At 40.4% G+C, this 18,360-nt stretch overlaps 1 protein-coding gene across 1 annotated transcript in view; it reads right to left on the reverse strand.

Moving 5' to 3' along the window:
- Window positions 1-2,080: 2,080 nt before the first annotated feature.
- Window positions 2,081-18,360, reverse strand: part of psmd3 (proteasome 26S subunit, non-ATPase 3) — a 39,858-nt gene continuing 23,578 nt past the window's right edge. The window contains exons 3-12 of the mRNA XM_039654218.2: window positions 16,655-16,792; window positions 16,414-16,550; window positions 16,144-16,334; window positions 15,794-15,897; window positions 14,271-14,385; window positions 13,188-13,307; window positions 12,938-13,041; window positions 12,694-12,849; window positions 2,501-2,551; window positions 2,081-2,408 (exon numbers count right to left, since the gene is read on the reverse strand). Of these exons, the coding sequence (XP_039510152.1) occupies window positions 2,331-2,408; window positions 2,501-2,551; window positions 12,694-12,849; window positions 12,938-13,041; window positions 13,188-13,307; window positions 14,271-14,385; window positions 15,794-15,897; window positions 16,144-16,334; window positions 16,414-16,550; window positions 16,655-16,792 (1,194 nt within the window). The 3' untranslated portion in view covers window positions 2,081-2,330. The remainder of the gene's footprint in view (window positions 2,409-2,500; window positions 2,552-12,693; window positions 12,850-12,937; window positions 13,042-13,187; window positions 13,308-14,270; window positions 14,386-15,793; window positions 15,898-16,143; window positions 16,335-16,413; window positions 16,551-16,654; window positions 16,793-18,360) is intronic.

The following is an 18,360-nucleotide window of genomic DNA, read 5'->3' on the forward strand; positions in this document are numbered from 1 at the left end:
CATTTAAGGCACAGGTTAAAACGGTCTGTAAGAAGGTCAGATTTAGTTTATCAAATTTTAGATTTATTCGTGATTATGTCGTCTGAAGCCGCTTTAATGTATATGCATTCCATGATTATTTCGCATATTACCTACTGTTTAACTACTTGGTCACATGCTAATATTACTACTCTGAAACCACTAGAGTCTTTGTATAAACAGTCACTAAAAACTCTTGACAAGAAATCCGTTCGGTTTCATCACTGCTCAATATTAAAAAAATACAACTTGCTAAGCTGGGATAACTTAATTAAATATGTACATATCTGTTTGCTGTTTAAGACTATACATAGCCTGTCTTCACCATTAAAACAGTTTGTGAACATTAGAACAACTGCTCACCGATCTACAAGGGGAGGGGAAAGAGGGGACTGTATTATCCCTCTCAAAAGAAGTACCTTTAGCCAGTCTGTGTTTTCGGTCAGAGCTGCAAGGGAATGGAACTCCGTCCCATCAACAATTACACAATTGCATGCTTTTGGTTCTTTTCAGTCTCATCTTAAAAAATGGTTACTGACAAATCAGCACTGTCAACATTAGTGTTGTATTCTTGATAATAGACTTATTTGTACCAATTGCTCTTGGCTTTGTCCCTCTCTTGTGTAGCAATCTTTCTCTTTCTCTCTCTCATGTTTTTTTTGTTTGTTTTTGTTTTAGATAATATATGTTTATTTTATTTTATCTTGTTTTTTTTTTTTGCATATGTGTGATGCTCTGTCTCTGTTTTTAGGGTGACTGTGTAACATTCTGTCAAGGGTCTACGGATGAAAAATAGCCTCTTGGGCTAATTCTGGCACGTTTACACTTGTTTATTAATGTGCATTGACCCTGTAAAAAAAAAAAAAAAAAAAAAAAACAAGCGAGCGCTGTTTTGCCCTCTCTCTCTCGCGCATATTATTCAAATCATTTGACGTGATAGAAAAAGGTTGGAAGACCGCAGTTTCACCTGGAGCATTTGGAGATTTTTAGAGATCAGAGACTCAATGAACAACATCTCAACACTAAATGATGAAGACCGTCTCATAGACGCCTGTCTCAAAAACAAGCTGGTGCATTTCGACGATATGGGAAAATAAAAGCCTGGGCTATTATTTTAAGTTTACGGTATTCAATTTGTTCATATTACACTTTCATTGTTAGTTTGGATTAATTTGACAGACAGCATTCGCTGATGTTGATCAAGCTAGCGCCATTCAAAGCTGCCAACTCTCACAAATTCAGCGTGAGACACACGCAATTGACACTTAGCAAGCAGGTTAGTTAAGCTCTCAGATTCTGTCATTTTTATTATGCAATTAAAACAATAAATACCGCTTTGGCGCTTGTACATGTTACACCACAGATCCCTAACGCACGTTAACCGATCATCTCTACTAGCTAATGGAAAAAGAACATGAACACTGTTGAAAGATGCTACAACTTAACAAAATGCGTTCCTCATGCATAATGTCGACCAATCATTTTTTGAACACTTCCCTGAACTGAAATATAGTAGTGGGCTGTATTTCCACACGACTGACATCAGGTTCAAGTACACACAAGCCGGGCGAGTTACTCGTCTATTGCAGTTTGGCTGGTGGTTATGTTGCGCGCCCACATACCGCCTCCCATGGCCGAAACTGGTATTACGACACCTGCCGGGACGGCGCTAGTAATTTAGCATGCTAATTTAGGTTTATATCTCGACAGCACTATTACTTGTCAGTTTTTTTAATGACATCATTGCACTTATTTCATCTCATTCTTTTGATGCGTGTAGCTCATTTTTTTATATTTTTACCTCAATTATTACATACGGCACCTTTAATGCAATTGATTTCATTGTGCAATTCATATTGGTGTCATGCTGTGTTGGCATTGTGTGTTTTTAATGTTATCTCTGTACATCACTCTGGTCCATTCTTATGGTTTGAAAGTGCTTTATAAATTAAGTAAATTCCACCCTTTTCAAAATGAACCTATAAATTGTCCATTTTGTTATTTCGGTAAAGCAAGACAATGCTTTTCACAATTCAATTCAACACTTTCTAACAAGACACTATTATGTTTAATTGAGATTTATTGCTGCAAACCACATGTATAAAACTGATGTATTGGAGGAAAAAAACAAGCATCCATTAATTTTCAAAACCAGAGAACTGATGCGTTTATAATGTTACATCACACAGTACATTCATGGATTACGATAAGAGCAAAGCTGAAGCACATGTGAGGAACAGACCGCTATTTGCAAAGATTCAGGAACGAAACAGAATAAGATATGAGGAAATAAGGACACGAGACTCAGGGACTCATGGGAAACTATCATCATCATCTTCTGCCATCTCTTTAGCGAACTCCAGATCCTGCTGTTCCCGCTCTCTTCTCTCCTGTCAACACATGCAGAAAAGCTGTCAACAAGCCGTTTCAGCAGAGCTTCAGTGTGTGTGTGTGTGTGTGTGTGCGTGCGTGCGTCTCTCACCTCAGCCGACTCCAGGTCCTTGTTGTACGCCTTCGGTGGAAATCTCATGGCCTGAACAGAAACGTGGATAATGTTAGCAGAACCCCAGAGCGAACTAGCAGATCTCAGGCGTTTCAGAGAGGCTCTGAATTATGAGTGACTCCCACATTACATTCATTTGGACACGCACACATACAAATTTTTGACGTTCAAGTATATCAAATTAATAAATCAACATTGAGAACATGAATGTTATAAAAGGGCCTTTACAGGGCTTGAGCCTCAGCAATGCGTGGAAATTCAGAAAAGTTACACTTGAGAAAGTGTCAGAAAAAAACATTATTGATACGATACACCAACATGCTTAAGATATTTTCAGAAACTCATTACTAATAATATAAATATGATATACTACAGGACTGGACCCGGAGATTCGTTCGGTGGGTTGGTATTCGATTTGAAAATGTGACATTTGAATATTATTTTTTTGTTGTTTTTTGCACTCCTGGCATCGAAGCAGTTCTCATTCGTGCTTGAATATGTTTTACACTATAAAATCTGGTGAAATATAATACTTAACATAACTTTATAGCTACTTAATATATTTGCTGCTTCTTGGACTACTAAAAGTGTTCCTGCAACAGGAGTATTCTCCGGCTAGAGTATAGCGGAGTGTATGTGGACAGAAGTGCCTGATCTTGTGTTTTGGGTTAAGCTGCGTTGCTTTGAGATTGTGGAAAAAAGAATAATAGAAACAAAATGCATCCTTTTTACCAGTTATTATCAATCTAAATTAATCTACTGTGAAATATAGGAGACTTTGAAATTTTACTGGGACGTCACAATTTAGATTTTCTTCATTTAAATTTCGTTTTTATTTAAATCTACCTACTTTGTCAGTGAGAAAAATTTTATAAAACTAAACCTTTTCAAAAATATTGCTTAAGTTAAATGACCTGTTTGTGTGTTTTATATCACTAGTGCAGTGTCCGTTCTCAGAGCATAAGCCCTGCTCGCGTGAGGTGCGCCGCTTCCCGCTCGCTCTGTTCTGTGGTTTATTAAAAGTTTATTCATTCTGAACTTGTTGCGTCTCGCCTGTCTATCTATTTTGCACCAAATGCGTGCACTCTCCCTTGTGAAATCGTTTGGATGCACGGTTCTCGAGATTGTCAAAATGCAAACGGACAGACATAGAGAGATTCCAAAGCTTTGAATATTCGATATTCATTACTACTGAAGCTTCGAAGCTCAAAAAACGGTATTCGGACCAACCCTAATATAAATATATAACAACAATTATTTGTGACTGATAGCTGTGGGAGAAGCTCACGCAGCGCTGAGATTACAGGCCAGGGGTGTCAAACTCAAATACACAGTGGGCTGAGATTAAAAAATTGCTATAAGTCAAAGGCCGGAGAGGTTAAACATTTATTGAAAACTTATTGAAACAACGTATTATTATTATGAACCTGAAACCAACAAGCCTTAATATTATTGCCTATAAAACAACATTAATTAGGAAATAAAAGAAATAAAATTAATTAAAGCTGCAAGCAGCGATGGGCGGGCCCTCGCACCTGTAGCGAGTTGGGGTGCAATGCGGCCGCGTTGCATATTCTGCGGCTCAGCCGGTGCGGCTGTGAATTTGGTTCGCTGCTTCGTTAAAGGTCACTTCCTGTTGCCAGCAGGTGGCGTTATGACTGTGGTTGAATGTCGGCATGTAGATTTGTTCAGGGCGGGACTCTTGACAAATGTGTAAAATTGTGTGCAGAACTGGGCATTTGCAGCCAAGTTACTACAACTTCCTGTTTCATGGCGAATCATCGACGCCACGGACACGCCCATCGACGAAAACGCGCAGATAGCACAACTTTACATCGTCAATGCCTTTAGAAAGCACAGCAGAAATTTAAAGTCGATTAAAAATGGTCACTTCCTGTTGCCAGAAGGTGGCGCTATGACTGTGGTCTAATTTCGGCATGTACATGTGTTCAGGGCGGGACAGTTGTATAACGTATAAAATTTCGCGCAGGTCTGAGAATGTACACTGAAGTTACAACAACTTCCTTTTTCCATGGCGAATCATCGACGCCACGAACACGCCCATCGATGAAAACACGCAGATAGCACATATTTACATCTTCATTGCCTTTAAAAAGGCACAGAAGAAATTTGAAGTCGATCTGACTAAATCCCTTGGAGGAGTTTGTCAAAGTACGTAATTAGTAAATCATCCAAAAATGGCGGTAAAATTAGAAATGCCCGACTTCCTGTTGAGTTTAAGGCATCGCTCCAAGAGACTTTTCTGTGCGTCTGGACATGGTAGATGTACCAAAGAAATTCTGTACATGTAGGTCAAACATGCGGCGGAGGCTGCTTCGTTACAGGACACTTCCTGTTGCCAGCAGGTGGCGCTATGACTGTGGGTGAATGTCAGCATATAGATTTCTTCAGGGCTGGACTCTTGTCAAATGTCTAAAATTTCGTGCAGATCTGGGCATATACAGCCAAGTTACTACAACTTCCTGTTTCAAGGCGAATCATCGATGCCACGGACACGCCCATCGACGGAAACACGCAGATAGCACAACTTCAAATTTTGGCTGTGCCTTCTAAAGGCATTGACGATTTAAAGTCGTTCCGACTAAATCTCTAGGAGGAGTTCGTTAAAGTACGGAGTGTGTAAATCGTCCCAAAATGGCTGCCAAATTCAAAAAGGCGGACTTCCTGTTGAGCTTAGGGAATCGCTCCAAGAGACTTTTCTGTGCATCTGGACATCATAGATGTACCACAGAAATTTCGTACATGTCGGTCAAACATGCGGCGGGGGCTGCTTCGTTAAAGGTCACTTCCTGTTGCCACTAGGTGGCGCTATGACTGTGGGTGAATGTCGGCATGTAGATTTGTTCAGAGCGGGACTCTTGTCACATGAGTAAAATTTGGTGCAGATATGGGCATTTACAGCCAAGTTACTACAACTTCCTGTTTCAGGGCGAATCATCGACGCCACGAACACGCCCATCGATGAAAACACGCAGATAGCACATATTTACATCTTCATTGCCTTTAAAAAGGCACAGCAGAAATTTGAAGTAGATCCGACTAAATCCCTAGGGGGAGTTACTTAAAGTATGTAATGAGTAAATCCTCCAAAAATGGCGGTGAAATTAGAAATGGCCGACTTCCTGTTGACTTTAGGGCATCGCTCCAAGAGACTTTTCTGTGCGTCTGGACATGGTAGATGTACCACAGAAATTTCGTACAGGTCGGTCAAAAATGCGGCCGGGGCTGCTTAGTTGAAGGTCACTTCATGTTGCCACTAGGTGGCGCTATGACTGTGGGTGAATGTCGGCATGTAGATTTGTTCAGGGCGGGACTCTTGTGAGTGTGTAAGTCTTACCAAAATGGCCGCCAAATTCAAAATGATGGACTTCCTGTTGAGTTTAGGGTATGGGATCTCTCCAAATTTCGTGTATGTAGGTTGAACATGGACGAGGGGCTAATTTTTTCCAATTTTCTAGGTGGCGCTAGCGAGCCATTTTGCCACGTCCATCTGCGAAACCCACAAAATATGAAATATTTTGAAAATATAGAATATGCTGCTTTGTTAAAAGTCACTTCCTGTTGCCAGCAGGTGGTGCTATGACTGTGGGTGAATGTCGGCATGTAGATTTGTTCAGGGTGGGACTCTTGTCAAATGTGTAAAATTTCGTGCAGATCAGGGCATTTACAGCCAAGTTACTACAACTTCCTGTTCCATGGTGAATCATCGACGCCACGGACACGCCCATCTACGAAAACGCGCAGATAGCACAACTTTACATCATCAATGCCTGTAGAAGGCACAGCAGAAATTTGAATTTGTTCCGATTAAATCCCTAGGAGGAGTTCGTTAAAGTACGGAGTGTGTTAATCGTCCCAAAATGGCTGCCAAATTCAAAATGGCGGACTTCCTGTCGAGTTTAGGGTATGGGTTCTTGAGGCTTTTTTATGCGTCTTGATATGATACACGTCCCCACCAAATTTCTTGCATGTAGGTTGAACGTGGACGAGGGGCTAATTTTTTCCAATTTTCGAGGTGGCGCTAGCGAGCCATTTTGCCACGCCCATCTGCGAAACCCACAAAATATGAAATTTTTCACCAGTCCTGACATACGTGCCAAATTTGGTGAGTTTTTGAGTAGGGGTGGGGGAAAAAAATCGATTCTCGATGCATCGCGATGCGGACGTGGACGATCCTGAATCGATTCACAAATGTCAAAAAATCGATTTCAAATTTTTTTTTTTATATATGTATTTATATAACGTAATATTGACGGAACGCGAAAGACGGAACTCTGAAGCGCGGAAGTGCAGTGGCGGGACTGTCTGTGGCGTGCACATAACAGAGATGAGATGGCACGCGAGATCCAAACACTTTCCTTGTTAGGTTAAAAGCTGACGTGTGGAAATATTTTGGCTTCTGAAGTTGAAGGGGGAAAGGAGCTGGACAAGAGCCGCACAAGTTGTACGCTTTGTGGAATAAAACCAACGACGGAAACACGACAAATATGATAAGCCATACGACACCTTTCCAGCCAGAGGAGGAAAAACACTCGGCTGCACCAGTCGTTATATTATTTATTTACTACAAGTATGCTCCTAGTTCAAGCACACATTTATTTTCCTGGTCGTTCTTTGTAATGTTAATAAAATATATTGTGCATTAATTCTTTATGGGTCATTAATTTGTACTTTTAAAGCAAATTATTTATAGTCACACACAAAAGATTCAGATAATCGATTTGTAACATTATAAATGTCTTGTACTTTAACTTTTGATCAACTTAATTTATCCTTGATGAATAAAAGTAGGCTATAGATTTCTTTTTTCTTTTGCCCAAAAAATTAAATAAAAATTCTCACCGACTCCAAACATTTGAACGGTATTGTTTAATGTTACAAAAGCTTTCTATTTCAGATAAATGCTGTTCTTTTGAATTTCTGGGTGATTCTCTGAATCGGGTGCCCTTCAAGTCCCCCAAACTTGCTTCAAATATTTTCAATTGAAGGAAATCACAAAATACATTTTAATGCTGTCAATTAATAGACCCAGGCGCATTTGCATTATAATGCAACAAAATTGCTTTTGAAAATTTTTTTAAAGTTAATAAATGTAAAGATAATGAGTTGCCTAAGTAGTAGATAACAAGCATGTTTGCATGTCCCCACTAACCATCATTATATTTTCAATGAATATCAAACAAATAAAAAGTGCAATTAATACCAAAATGTTGCTGCTGCTAATATAATCATATGTTGATCTAGTGTATTTTCGTTTACTGTTGTGAAATGGAAAATCAATAATCGGTAATTGAGAATCGTTAATAATCGAAAATCGACTGTAATCGAATCGGGACTTCAATAATCGTAATCGAATCGAATCGGGAAATCAGACAGATTAACCACCCCTATTTTTGAGCATGTTGTGGCCTCGAAAATGGCGCTTACTTTGCAGAAGAAGAAGAAAAAAAAAATATATATATATATATATATATATATATATATATATATACACGTATATAGACGAATCCGACGAGCGTTCTGTGTAGGCTGCCATCTTGTGGCGACGCCATTACTGAGCTGTTACACAGGCATACAGACATATGCACCAGTATGTAAACAAACCTCTGTGATAACGTGAACTCACCCTCGATGGCAGCTACAGTCAGGCAGAATGACTTGTTGGTTTGATCTGTGACTGCAGTGGCCTCCAGTCACAGATGAAGGTACAAACGATCTTACAGATTAACGTTATTTATGAAAATAGCTTGGCAAGCTAGCTAGGCTAACGTTTGCTGACGAGGAAACTATAAAAAGATCTGTCCATTTGGCAACAATAAATAAATAAATGAAATCAAATAAACAAATTCATGTTTTTCATTTGTGTCCATTATTTATCTCATTTTCACATTGCAACAGGCAAGGGTAGGGTAACGTTACAGCTAGAAAGTATACATAATATCGACCAATTAGTGTTTTTAAACCATGGAAAGAGATCAATATAACAGCAGGAAAACAATTATGTCACATAACGTTACATTTAGCTCAGGAAAGCCATTTAATGACCATAGCATGTTAATTGAATAGAAAAAATAGCAAGAGAGGAGATTTTGCTGATCACTATATCACATATTTATATATTTTTTTTACTCATGTCATTAAATAATTGTTTTTATACGCGAATGTCCACGTCTTGTACTCGCCCAGGAAATCTGTAAACCGTACGGCACCAGACAGGGGCAGTTGACCCGGGGTATTCACAATGTTTTCTCTTCAAAATTTAAATTTTACTGCCACCATTGAAACAATTTATAACGGAAACTGTTTACCCACTCGACATTATACAAGGGGTAACGTTGTAACGTTAGTGACAGTCGTAAATCGCGGGCTATTTATTCCAGTGGATGCAAGTTGCAACTAAAACAATAGGAGGCAATGGCGCAACGCTACCCAGCAACAGCTCAGTAATGGCGTCCGCTTACTTCCGGTAGTTTCGCCGGATTCGTCTATAACCCTAACAGTTTCAATAGGGTCCTCGCACTGTTAGTGCTCGGGCCCTAAAAATAATTCTAACAGTTTCAATAGGGTCCTCGCACTGTTAGTGCTCGGGTGCCCTAATAAATAAAATCAGTTTCACTAATTTCTTATGGTTATTTACAAAAGTTATATTTCAAAGGAAAATCAAATGTCCTGTAGCAAGAAAAAAAGCAAAAAAGCAAAAATGAAAGTCCACCTTTTCAAAGTCCACCTTTCGTTTAGCCATTTTTTTGGGAGAGAGTTAGTTGATTATACAGGGTTTTCACGACGCGTCATCAATCCGGAAGTCTGCCATTTTGGAGGCACAGAACATAAACAATGCCATTGAACTGAACGGACTCGCAAATTTGGCTGATTATTTCTGCTGAAAAATGGTTGAGTTTTGTTCTGTACTAATCGGTCGCATCAGGGAAAATACCTTTTGAGTTCTGTAGACTGCCAAAAGTTAAAGAGAAGAGTGCAAAAAACTGATGAAAGAAGGCGTTTGTGGTTGAGAGAGGCACAGCATCAGCTCATCAGCTAATGTGTAAATGAAGGTTTGACTATGGCTAAAATGTTAACAAATTAACTATGGCTACATTCATACTGTCAGTCCAAATCAGATTATCTTTATATCCGACTGGAGTCTGATCTAAAATGATGTCCACACTGTTTATCGCAACTGTTCAGATCCGATTTGTGAGTCCATGCAGCTCTCAGGAAATACGGCACTGGCATTGACACTGATGGACAGTGTTAGGCAAGTTACTTTTAAAAAGTAATTAGTTACAGTTATTTACAGTATATTTATATTTAATATTTATATTTAAACAATATGAATGTAAGCCAGAGGAGAACTGGCCCCCGACTGAGCCTGGGTTCTCCCAAGGTTTTTTCTCCATCCAATCTGATGGAGTTTGGTTCCTTGCCACTGTCGCCTTGCTTTTGGCTTGCTTTGAGCTTGCTCAGTTGGGATTATTTAGTGTTTAGCAATGTTGTTGATCTGTGTTGTGCTACTTTCATGTTATCAGTGTGAAGCTGCTTTGATACAATCTGTATTGTGAAAAGCACTATATAAATAAATGTGACTTGACTTGACTTGACAGTTACTAGTTACTTCTTCCAAAAAGTAACTAAATAAGTAACTCAGTTACAAATTTTAAAAAGTAATTAGTTACTTAAGAAAGTAACTATTGCGTTACTTTCAAGTAAAATTACATTTTAAATGCTAAAATGTGACCCCACCTCTACCCCTATTTAACGGAACTTAAAACACATTTGCATGTTCAATTATTTATGAAAAATCTGAATTTTATAATGAAATGGACACTTAATACAATACATTAACAGAAACATGAAACATTGTACACACATCTAAAAAAAATGTTGCTGTGGGAAAAAATGAGACTAGCCTCCAATCAAATGCCATGTATGTAGATATTATGTTTATATAGTGGATCAATGCAAATAACACAATAGATGTTTTGGAACTTTTGATATTTATTGCCCCTCAACAGGCCACAACTGGGCAAAATTAAATTAAGTTTGTTAAGCTGTTGAGTTATATGTTCTCATTAACTATATTATTTTATGTTTCTTACTGTTATTTTGTTTTTCCTTTATGCTATTTACTGTTACTAAAAATGTGCAAGAGTTCATTGTGCGCATGTGTGAACAAATGGGGACTTTTATTTTGACTCAACTTGTGTTCCTTCCTTGAGATGAATGTCGTGCTGCTGCTCCCTCGCTCACTGATGTTATGCCAGCGCATTGAGACGAAAACTAACAAATAAATAACACTGAATTGTATCTGGATTGTTCTTTGAAAACTTAACATAAGCAATACCATTTAGAGAAGGCTACTTTTGGATTATTTAGGCTCGTCGGCATACCTGTCTCTCGTTGATTGACTGGCTTGTGTTATTCCTTGTGTCCGTTATTCCTGTCCGACTATGCGTTATGATGGGTCGTTCGCAATTCATGAGCGTTAGCCGATAGTGATGATGGGTCGTTCGCGGAGGAGCGTAGGTGATGATGGATCGACTCGTTCGCGAATGAGCTTTTGATGGGTCGTTCGCGATTCGCGAATGAGCCGACTCTTTTATTTGAACGTCGGGAGCTGGCTCGCATATCTGAAGAGCCGACTCTATTTTTACAAATTTAGCCTATAGAAATTAAATAATTATATAATAAAAAGTGAAACATTATTAATAGTCAAAGTCATTTAAAGAGCCGTTTGTGAGCCAAAAGAGCCGGCTTTTTTCAGAGCTGAGTCAAAAGAGCCGAATGCTCATCACTACTATGCGTGCTTTAGAACACCCGCCCAACTCTACCTCTGATTGGCTTACAGTGACAGTTTACTCTACCTCAGCCAATCGTCAGCATTTATGCGCTTGGAAGAACAGTAAAAAAGTGTGCCTCTCGCTCAGAGATCTAGTTGGTCTGATGAAAAAAAAAACAGCTTCATCAGTTGTTATAGTAACGGGACGCATTTTTGGCAGTAACGGTAACGGCGTTGTTAAGATGAGAAGAGTAATCAATTAGATTACTCGTTACTGGAAAAAGTAATGCCGTTAGTAACGGCCCCATCACTGCTGATGGAGGGGTTTGCATTTGCAATAGAGATGTTTTCTTATTTAATTTTTACAACATGGATGTGTGTAGCCACCGCCGCACTGGACTAGATTGCGTATTGAGCTACAGAAGTGTAGGAGGCTGTTATGTAACGTTACAGCTTTTTTCGTGCTCTTGTCTGCGCCAGTTTCAGTATATGTTTCAGAAATAATATTTTTCTGCTCGTCCGGCACTTTGCAACAGCACAGCATTGTTTCGGTAGCGACTTGCAGCATGTCTCCTCTAACAACCACTGATGTTTACATTTTATGTGGCGTGAGAGTCGCATACCACCCGAAATCCGATTGTTCAGACTGAGGCATTTGTCCTGGTATTTGAATAGGATTTCAAACCACATATGGATGTAGTCTGAAACGGATTTCATGTGCTTTTTGGACTGACAATCTGAGCGTAGCCTATGTCGGAATGAGAAATAGAAGGAAGAATTGCAGTACGGGCTAGAGAAGCTAGCTCGTTCGGACCATTACCACATATTAACTTTAGTTTGTCAAAATATTACGCTCTCTCCTGCTTGGCAAGTCCTTCTCTATAAGATTTCGCACCTACCAAGGGTTTTTTCTGGGTTTTTTTTAGTGTAACAATGTGTTCAGTAGTACATGAACAGTGCAGTCCATGCTGTTGTTTACATCCGAGTGCCTCCATAATGGCCGCTCATCCAGGTTACCGCCCAGAATGTGACATAGGTGAAACCCTCTATTGTGGTATGCTTTCGTGGTCATGTTTCCACAGTGACGTGTCATTGCTTGTCACGTGACAGCGCTCTCTCTATGTGCTCAGCTCCCACTCGCTCCCACGTAATTTGAACCGATATACCGGCGGGCCAGCACTAAAAATGAATACATTTTATCATGCGGGCCAAAGATAATTCATTTGCGGGCCGGTTGTGGCCCGCGGGCCTTGAGTTTGACACATATGTTACAGGCGGTCGGTGAATGAGACACAATTCACTCGAATGGGTTCAAGACACTACACACAATTCTTCCAACTATTTTGAAACAATCCGTTTGATATGTTTGTCCTACCTTGACAGACATGTTGTGGATATCCAGACAGAAGGAGATGCGCTGATGGAAGGCGAGTTGAGGCTCTCGAGTGCTGTAGATGTCCATGGTCTCCTTAGACTGAACGTAACCTTTCTCGTGGTTTATGCTGGCCTCAATCACACCGTCACGGATAGCCTGGAGATACACTGAGTCAGTGAGTGTATGTGTGTGTGTGTTTGTGTGTGTGTGTGTATGATGCTGGTCAAATGAGCGGGACACTGACCTTGGCCACGATGAACTCGGCATCTTCAGGACTGTCCAGCTGCAGCTTCTGAGCGATGTCGGCCAGAGAGATCCGAGAGTACGAAAGACTGATCATTCTCACCCCTGCACCAAACAAAGATAATTCAACACAAGAACAGAAGAACACAAGAACAGGTCACACGCAAGAACGTCACAAGAAGAAGAATGTAGTGTGTACTCGAACTGTTTGCTCATTATAAAGAATGAAAGTAAAGAGAAGCAGAACTCACCGGTTTTGATGACGTTGTGTCTCAGACGGATGATCAGTGTGTAAGTGCCGTCTGTCTGGAACTTCTCTCCAAACTGATCCAACGCCTGGTTAAATTTGGCAAGATTTCCAGTTCTCACCGCTAGATTCAGAACCAGAAGTTAAGAATTTGGAGCTTAATTACTTGTAATACAAATGAAAAGTTTTTTTCTCTTTTACTTGTACAGTGTACAGTCATAAAATGTACAGTCCTGTAAATGAAAGAGCAGTGACGTAATAGATGAGGGACGGACTCGAGTTGTTCGATCGTGCCCGTTCACCGCACATCAGAAACCGTACGCTAAAATACATCCAACACAACTTCACTGGTTATATATTTATCATTTAAGTTTTAAAATATTAGTGATGTTGATTACACACTTAAACGTCAAGTAAGGTATTTTCGATTTAATTATGAATACACAGCCTTTCAGCATCCACTCCTTTCTTTGGCCTCTGAGACAACACATGAAGGATGCACAACTGACTATCAAAACTATGATTGTGATTTAAATAATATGTGGTTCAGATGATTCCTGTCGATGCTTGGTTCACACAGATCAATTCTTTGTGATTCTTCCACCGATGCATTGGGACTAACTAGTTGCTCTAGAGCTCAACCCAAAATCCACACGAACTGTACATGCATTATATTGCAATCCTTATTTCATATCCACGACGCATTTTGACCAGGGGTGTGAACCTTCACTGGTCTTATGGTTCGGTTTGATTACGATTATCATGTCATCGATTCAGTTCAATTCGATATCATTATGATTTACGATGCACCGCATCCTCAATTTTACTTCAAAAGTGATGGATCAGTGCACCGTGTGTGTGTGTCAATACATTATAATCGGTTATGGTCCATTACTGAACCGGTCCCGAATCGTCCTCGTCTGCATCGCGATGCATCGTAGAAATGATAACTTGACACCCCTAATTTTGGCACACTACTGAATCGCGATGTACTGTTAAATCCCCAGGAGGAACAATTAAATCCAGTCGAACAGTGACGCAAGTGTGTGAATGTTTGCAGGTTAGGCGTGTGCAGCGAGTGAGTTACCCTGTGTGAGCAGAAAGTAGGGCATGAGAGATCTCTTCAGAGATGGCTGACGAAACTGCAGACGGTCTGGAATCTCACCCAGCAACAACTCCACCACGATCAGCAGCTTATGAACCTACACACACAGTGGAGAGAGAGAGAGATAGCGATCGAGAGAAAGAGAAAGAGAGAGGTGAGGACTCATCGTCAGCATCACAACACGCTAGGGGTTGAACCGACTAGTCGATTAGTCGACCTTAATGCAATGCCGTGACGCTTTAAGCTTGACGTCGACTAGTCGCGTTGATCATGTGACACTGTATGATCGCACTAATTTTGATAGTCTATGGCCGCGTTACAGACGACAACAGATGAAGAGCCTAGAGGGTCATTGCAGCAAGAAAGCAGCATTGGTACATAAAGCGTATGGGAATACTTTACTAACACCACTATATTGTTGAAAACGAAAGTAAAAGCATGACGCACGCTCACTGTTTTACCGGGAAATGAGAGCAGTCTCTTTTAAAATCATTCAAACATTAGCCTATTTTTTTTCATATATTTATTTAAACATATTAATGCATCTAATTCATCCGCAATCAATTGGAATATTATTTTGTATTACCATCACTAACGTGCAGATGTGAATAGCTTTTTTTCCCTTTTCATCCTAAATGATGATGTAAACAGCGGGCTGTTTAGCTACATCTGGCCACTTCACGACTGTGATCTGATTGCTATCCGATCGTGAAAAGACCAGATGTAAGCTAAATGCCCGCCGAAACGCATTGAAGACGGATTTAAATCCGATCGCTCAAATCACTTCATGAGGAGGTCTGGGCCGCTTTACAGACGAAACTGGACACGTGTAAATGCATCTGGTTGTTGAAACCGCATATGTAAATTGGACCTCTCCCAAAAATGCTGAAATAAAACGTGTGAGAGCAGCCTGTGCTATTATATTCTTTATATGACGAAGCTATAACACGCACCGCAGCTGAGCATCGATTCATAAAGCCAACGTGCAAACTATCGTAAATCAAAGTGAAAGTAAGTCACAGACGCTTAACACACAAAATCATCTTCGTTAAAAGTAAAGAAACAAAATTATCTTACCAGTGCTGTCTCTCTTATTGCAGTCTTTAATTGTGAAATTAGCTGATGATCAATAAAATGCAGCATTGCTTTCGGTGACGTGAACTCCGTTAAATCTGCATATAGCGCGGATTTATATCTATTTTGCGAAAACATATTTATGTGACTAGGTGTAAATGGAATCGTTTTGATAAATCAGGTCAGTAAAAACGCATGAAGTGTTCAGGTGTAAACGGCCCCATTATGAGCTGTCAGCGTCTGTATAATTTTCTGTTAATTACTTGCAAATTGTGGCAAATCTGTCACATCTCTTGTGTTTTATGAATGACGTCAGCGACTAGTTGACGTCGACTCGACTTTGATGTCATAACAGTCGACTTCAAAAAATCTTAAGTCGTTCAACCCCTACAACACGCACACACAGGAGAGAGAGAGCGAGAGACACTAACGGTCTGCTTGAAGCCCACAGCTGTGTGTTGAGGAGCTTTACGCAGCGCATTAGTGAGAGTCCTCCTGGCTTCTGAATACTCCAGCTGGATGGCCTTGATGCGCCCTGAAACCAGCCAAACACTTAATAATAATAATAATAATCCTAACGTCACAATATTACTATGCCATTTACTAATAATAACACATATTTTGTCTCATGAAAATGATCATTTGAGAGATTTAGACTGTTACTAATAGTTTAGATTTTTTTTTTATTAACTCAGACTCTAGTTTCTCCTTCTCACTGAATTGAATTACTAACTCAGGAGAAAACCCATCTGGAGGGCTCCCCGACCCAGGCCTCACTCACCGGTGTAGTACAGATAGCGAGCCCACTCGTTGTTATTGGCCAGCTCGGGGAACACTGATTTGGACACAAGTTTCTCAGCCTGGTCATATAAATTGTACTGTAAGTAGTTGCGCAGAAGCAGGTTGAGGAGCGTGGCCTGGCCGTCAGCATCACGGCGTAACGTAGCGGTCCTCAAGCGTGTGTGCAGGAAACTGGGGAACACAACAACACAACCGTATGAAACACACTCTTCTCAGGCTGAACTCGAGTTACTGTGGAAAGACGGCTCACCTGCGGACCACATCGAGCTGGTTCAGGAACTCGTACACACGGGAATGGTAGTAGTAACACTTGGCAGCCACTAAGTCCAAAGCCCGACGGTTCTGAGAGCCGATCTTCTGCAGAAGGTCATCCGAGACTTTCTGGGCCTGTTTATGGGTGAAATCAAGAGCATCTCAGGCCTGAAACTGATGGTTATTTGGACGACTGAATAATTGAAGTTCCAACAGAACTGTACGGTGCGTGTTTTCACCTCGGCGTAGCGCTGGTTGTTGGTGAGGTAGACCACCATGAGCAGCTGGAGATAGGCCTCGGCCTCGGGCAGCAGGGGCGAGGCGGCAGCTTTACCTGTGCGAGGCCGGAACTGCACGTCGCCCTCATTCTCCACCGGCTGCAGGACACACACTTCTGTTACTAATCAACAGCAACTCACGTTTCATTTCAGGCCTGCAATAAACCTCTGGGCTCAATGTTAACCCTTTCCAGCTACTTTTAGACCAATTGCAAAAATATGATAAAGCGCCCAAATTCGGTTCCTTACAATAATTGTGTTCATGCATTGAAGGCTATCTGTTTTCATTTCAGAGAGTTTCAAGTAAGGGCAAATGAGACAGAAGTCACAGCTTTTTATTGTCAGCCCTCTGCCACTCTTGAAAGAGTGAGAATATAGGATACATACACAGACACACACATATATATATATATATATTAGGGGTGGCACGGTACATGAAAAAACACCCGAACCGTTCGGTTCGCTTGTCTCGGCTCCGAGCATGTGTGCGTCTCACGGTTTGACGCATGCGCAATGTAGCCTCGTGTCCGTATGTGACGTGTGTCTTCTTTTCGCGCAACATAAGCTTGTTCGACTTGGACCGGCGCAGCACAGAGCGACCGGTGAATAACATCAAACTAGTGCAAGAGCGACGGCTCCATATGCTTTTCAATTACTTTCGCGGTATTTGATGTCATTACCGATCGCTCTGTGCAGCGCCGGTTCGAGTTAGTAAACAGTAAAAGTGGAGTATGGAGCGCTGCAGGTCACGGCACGTGGAGAAATGGCAAGTGGGAGAGATGAGGGAGTTGGAGGATGTGCCAGCGTCGTAGAAGTCTATGGTATAAGTCCAGTGTGTGGGAACATTTTGGATTTCATGTTATGATATTTTAATATAACGCTACAGTGGCACTTTATGTTTAGATAAGAGCTTCAGTCAAATGTTTCCAAATCCTGCACTTTAATTTCAAGTGAAAAAAAGTACCCTCACTCTCTGGGAATAGAAGCATTGTTGATACTGTCTTTTGTGTTGAGGTTGAACTTATGTTTAACTTTATGTTCATGGCCTTTGCTATTGCTATAGCTAATTATAGGCAATTAGGTTTCATGTATATTGACTTATTCATAAAAGACAGTGTTTTAAGAGTTCCTCTTTTTTTCTTTTAAAAGATAGAATTTTGTAAAGAGCTACAAAAGTTGGCAGTTGATAAATGCAAGTTAATTTCTTTGTGTACATAAGATTTGTGTGATAAAAATGCACAAGTTCTTGTAGACATAGTGATGCACATTCTCCTTTTTTTTGCCAAATAAACGAAAAGCATGTCAATGTCTTCTCTCTTGCTGTGTCAAAATCTCACCTAGCTTTCCTCTGAGATGTGCTTAAAGTCAAAGAGTCAAATTCAGTTTGTGCGTGATTCCATGAATATCATTTCTTTCATACTGTATCCTAAAGTGTGGATAATTAAGCTATATATCACATGCTGAAGTACATTTCTGGAGTGTTAAAGATTAAAAGAAAAAATAACAAGAACCGTACAGAACCGAAAACCGTGACCCTAAACCGTGATACAAACCGAACTGTCGGTTTCGGGAACCGTGCCACCCCTAATATATATATATATATATATAAACAAGAAATATTCCAAGTGTCTGCTTTGAAAAGAGACCAGGATTGTTCCTATAGAGCT

The sequence above is a fragment of the Pimephales promelas genome, chromosome 18, assembly GCF_988280905.1.
Source record: "Pimephales promelas chromosome 18, fPimPro1.hap1.1, whole genome shotgun sequence".
NCBI lineage: Eukaryota > Metazoa > Chordata > Actinopteri > Cypriniformes > Leuciscidae > Pimephales > Pimephales promelas.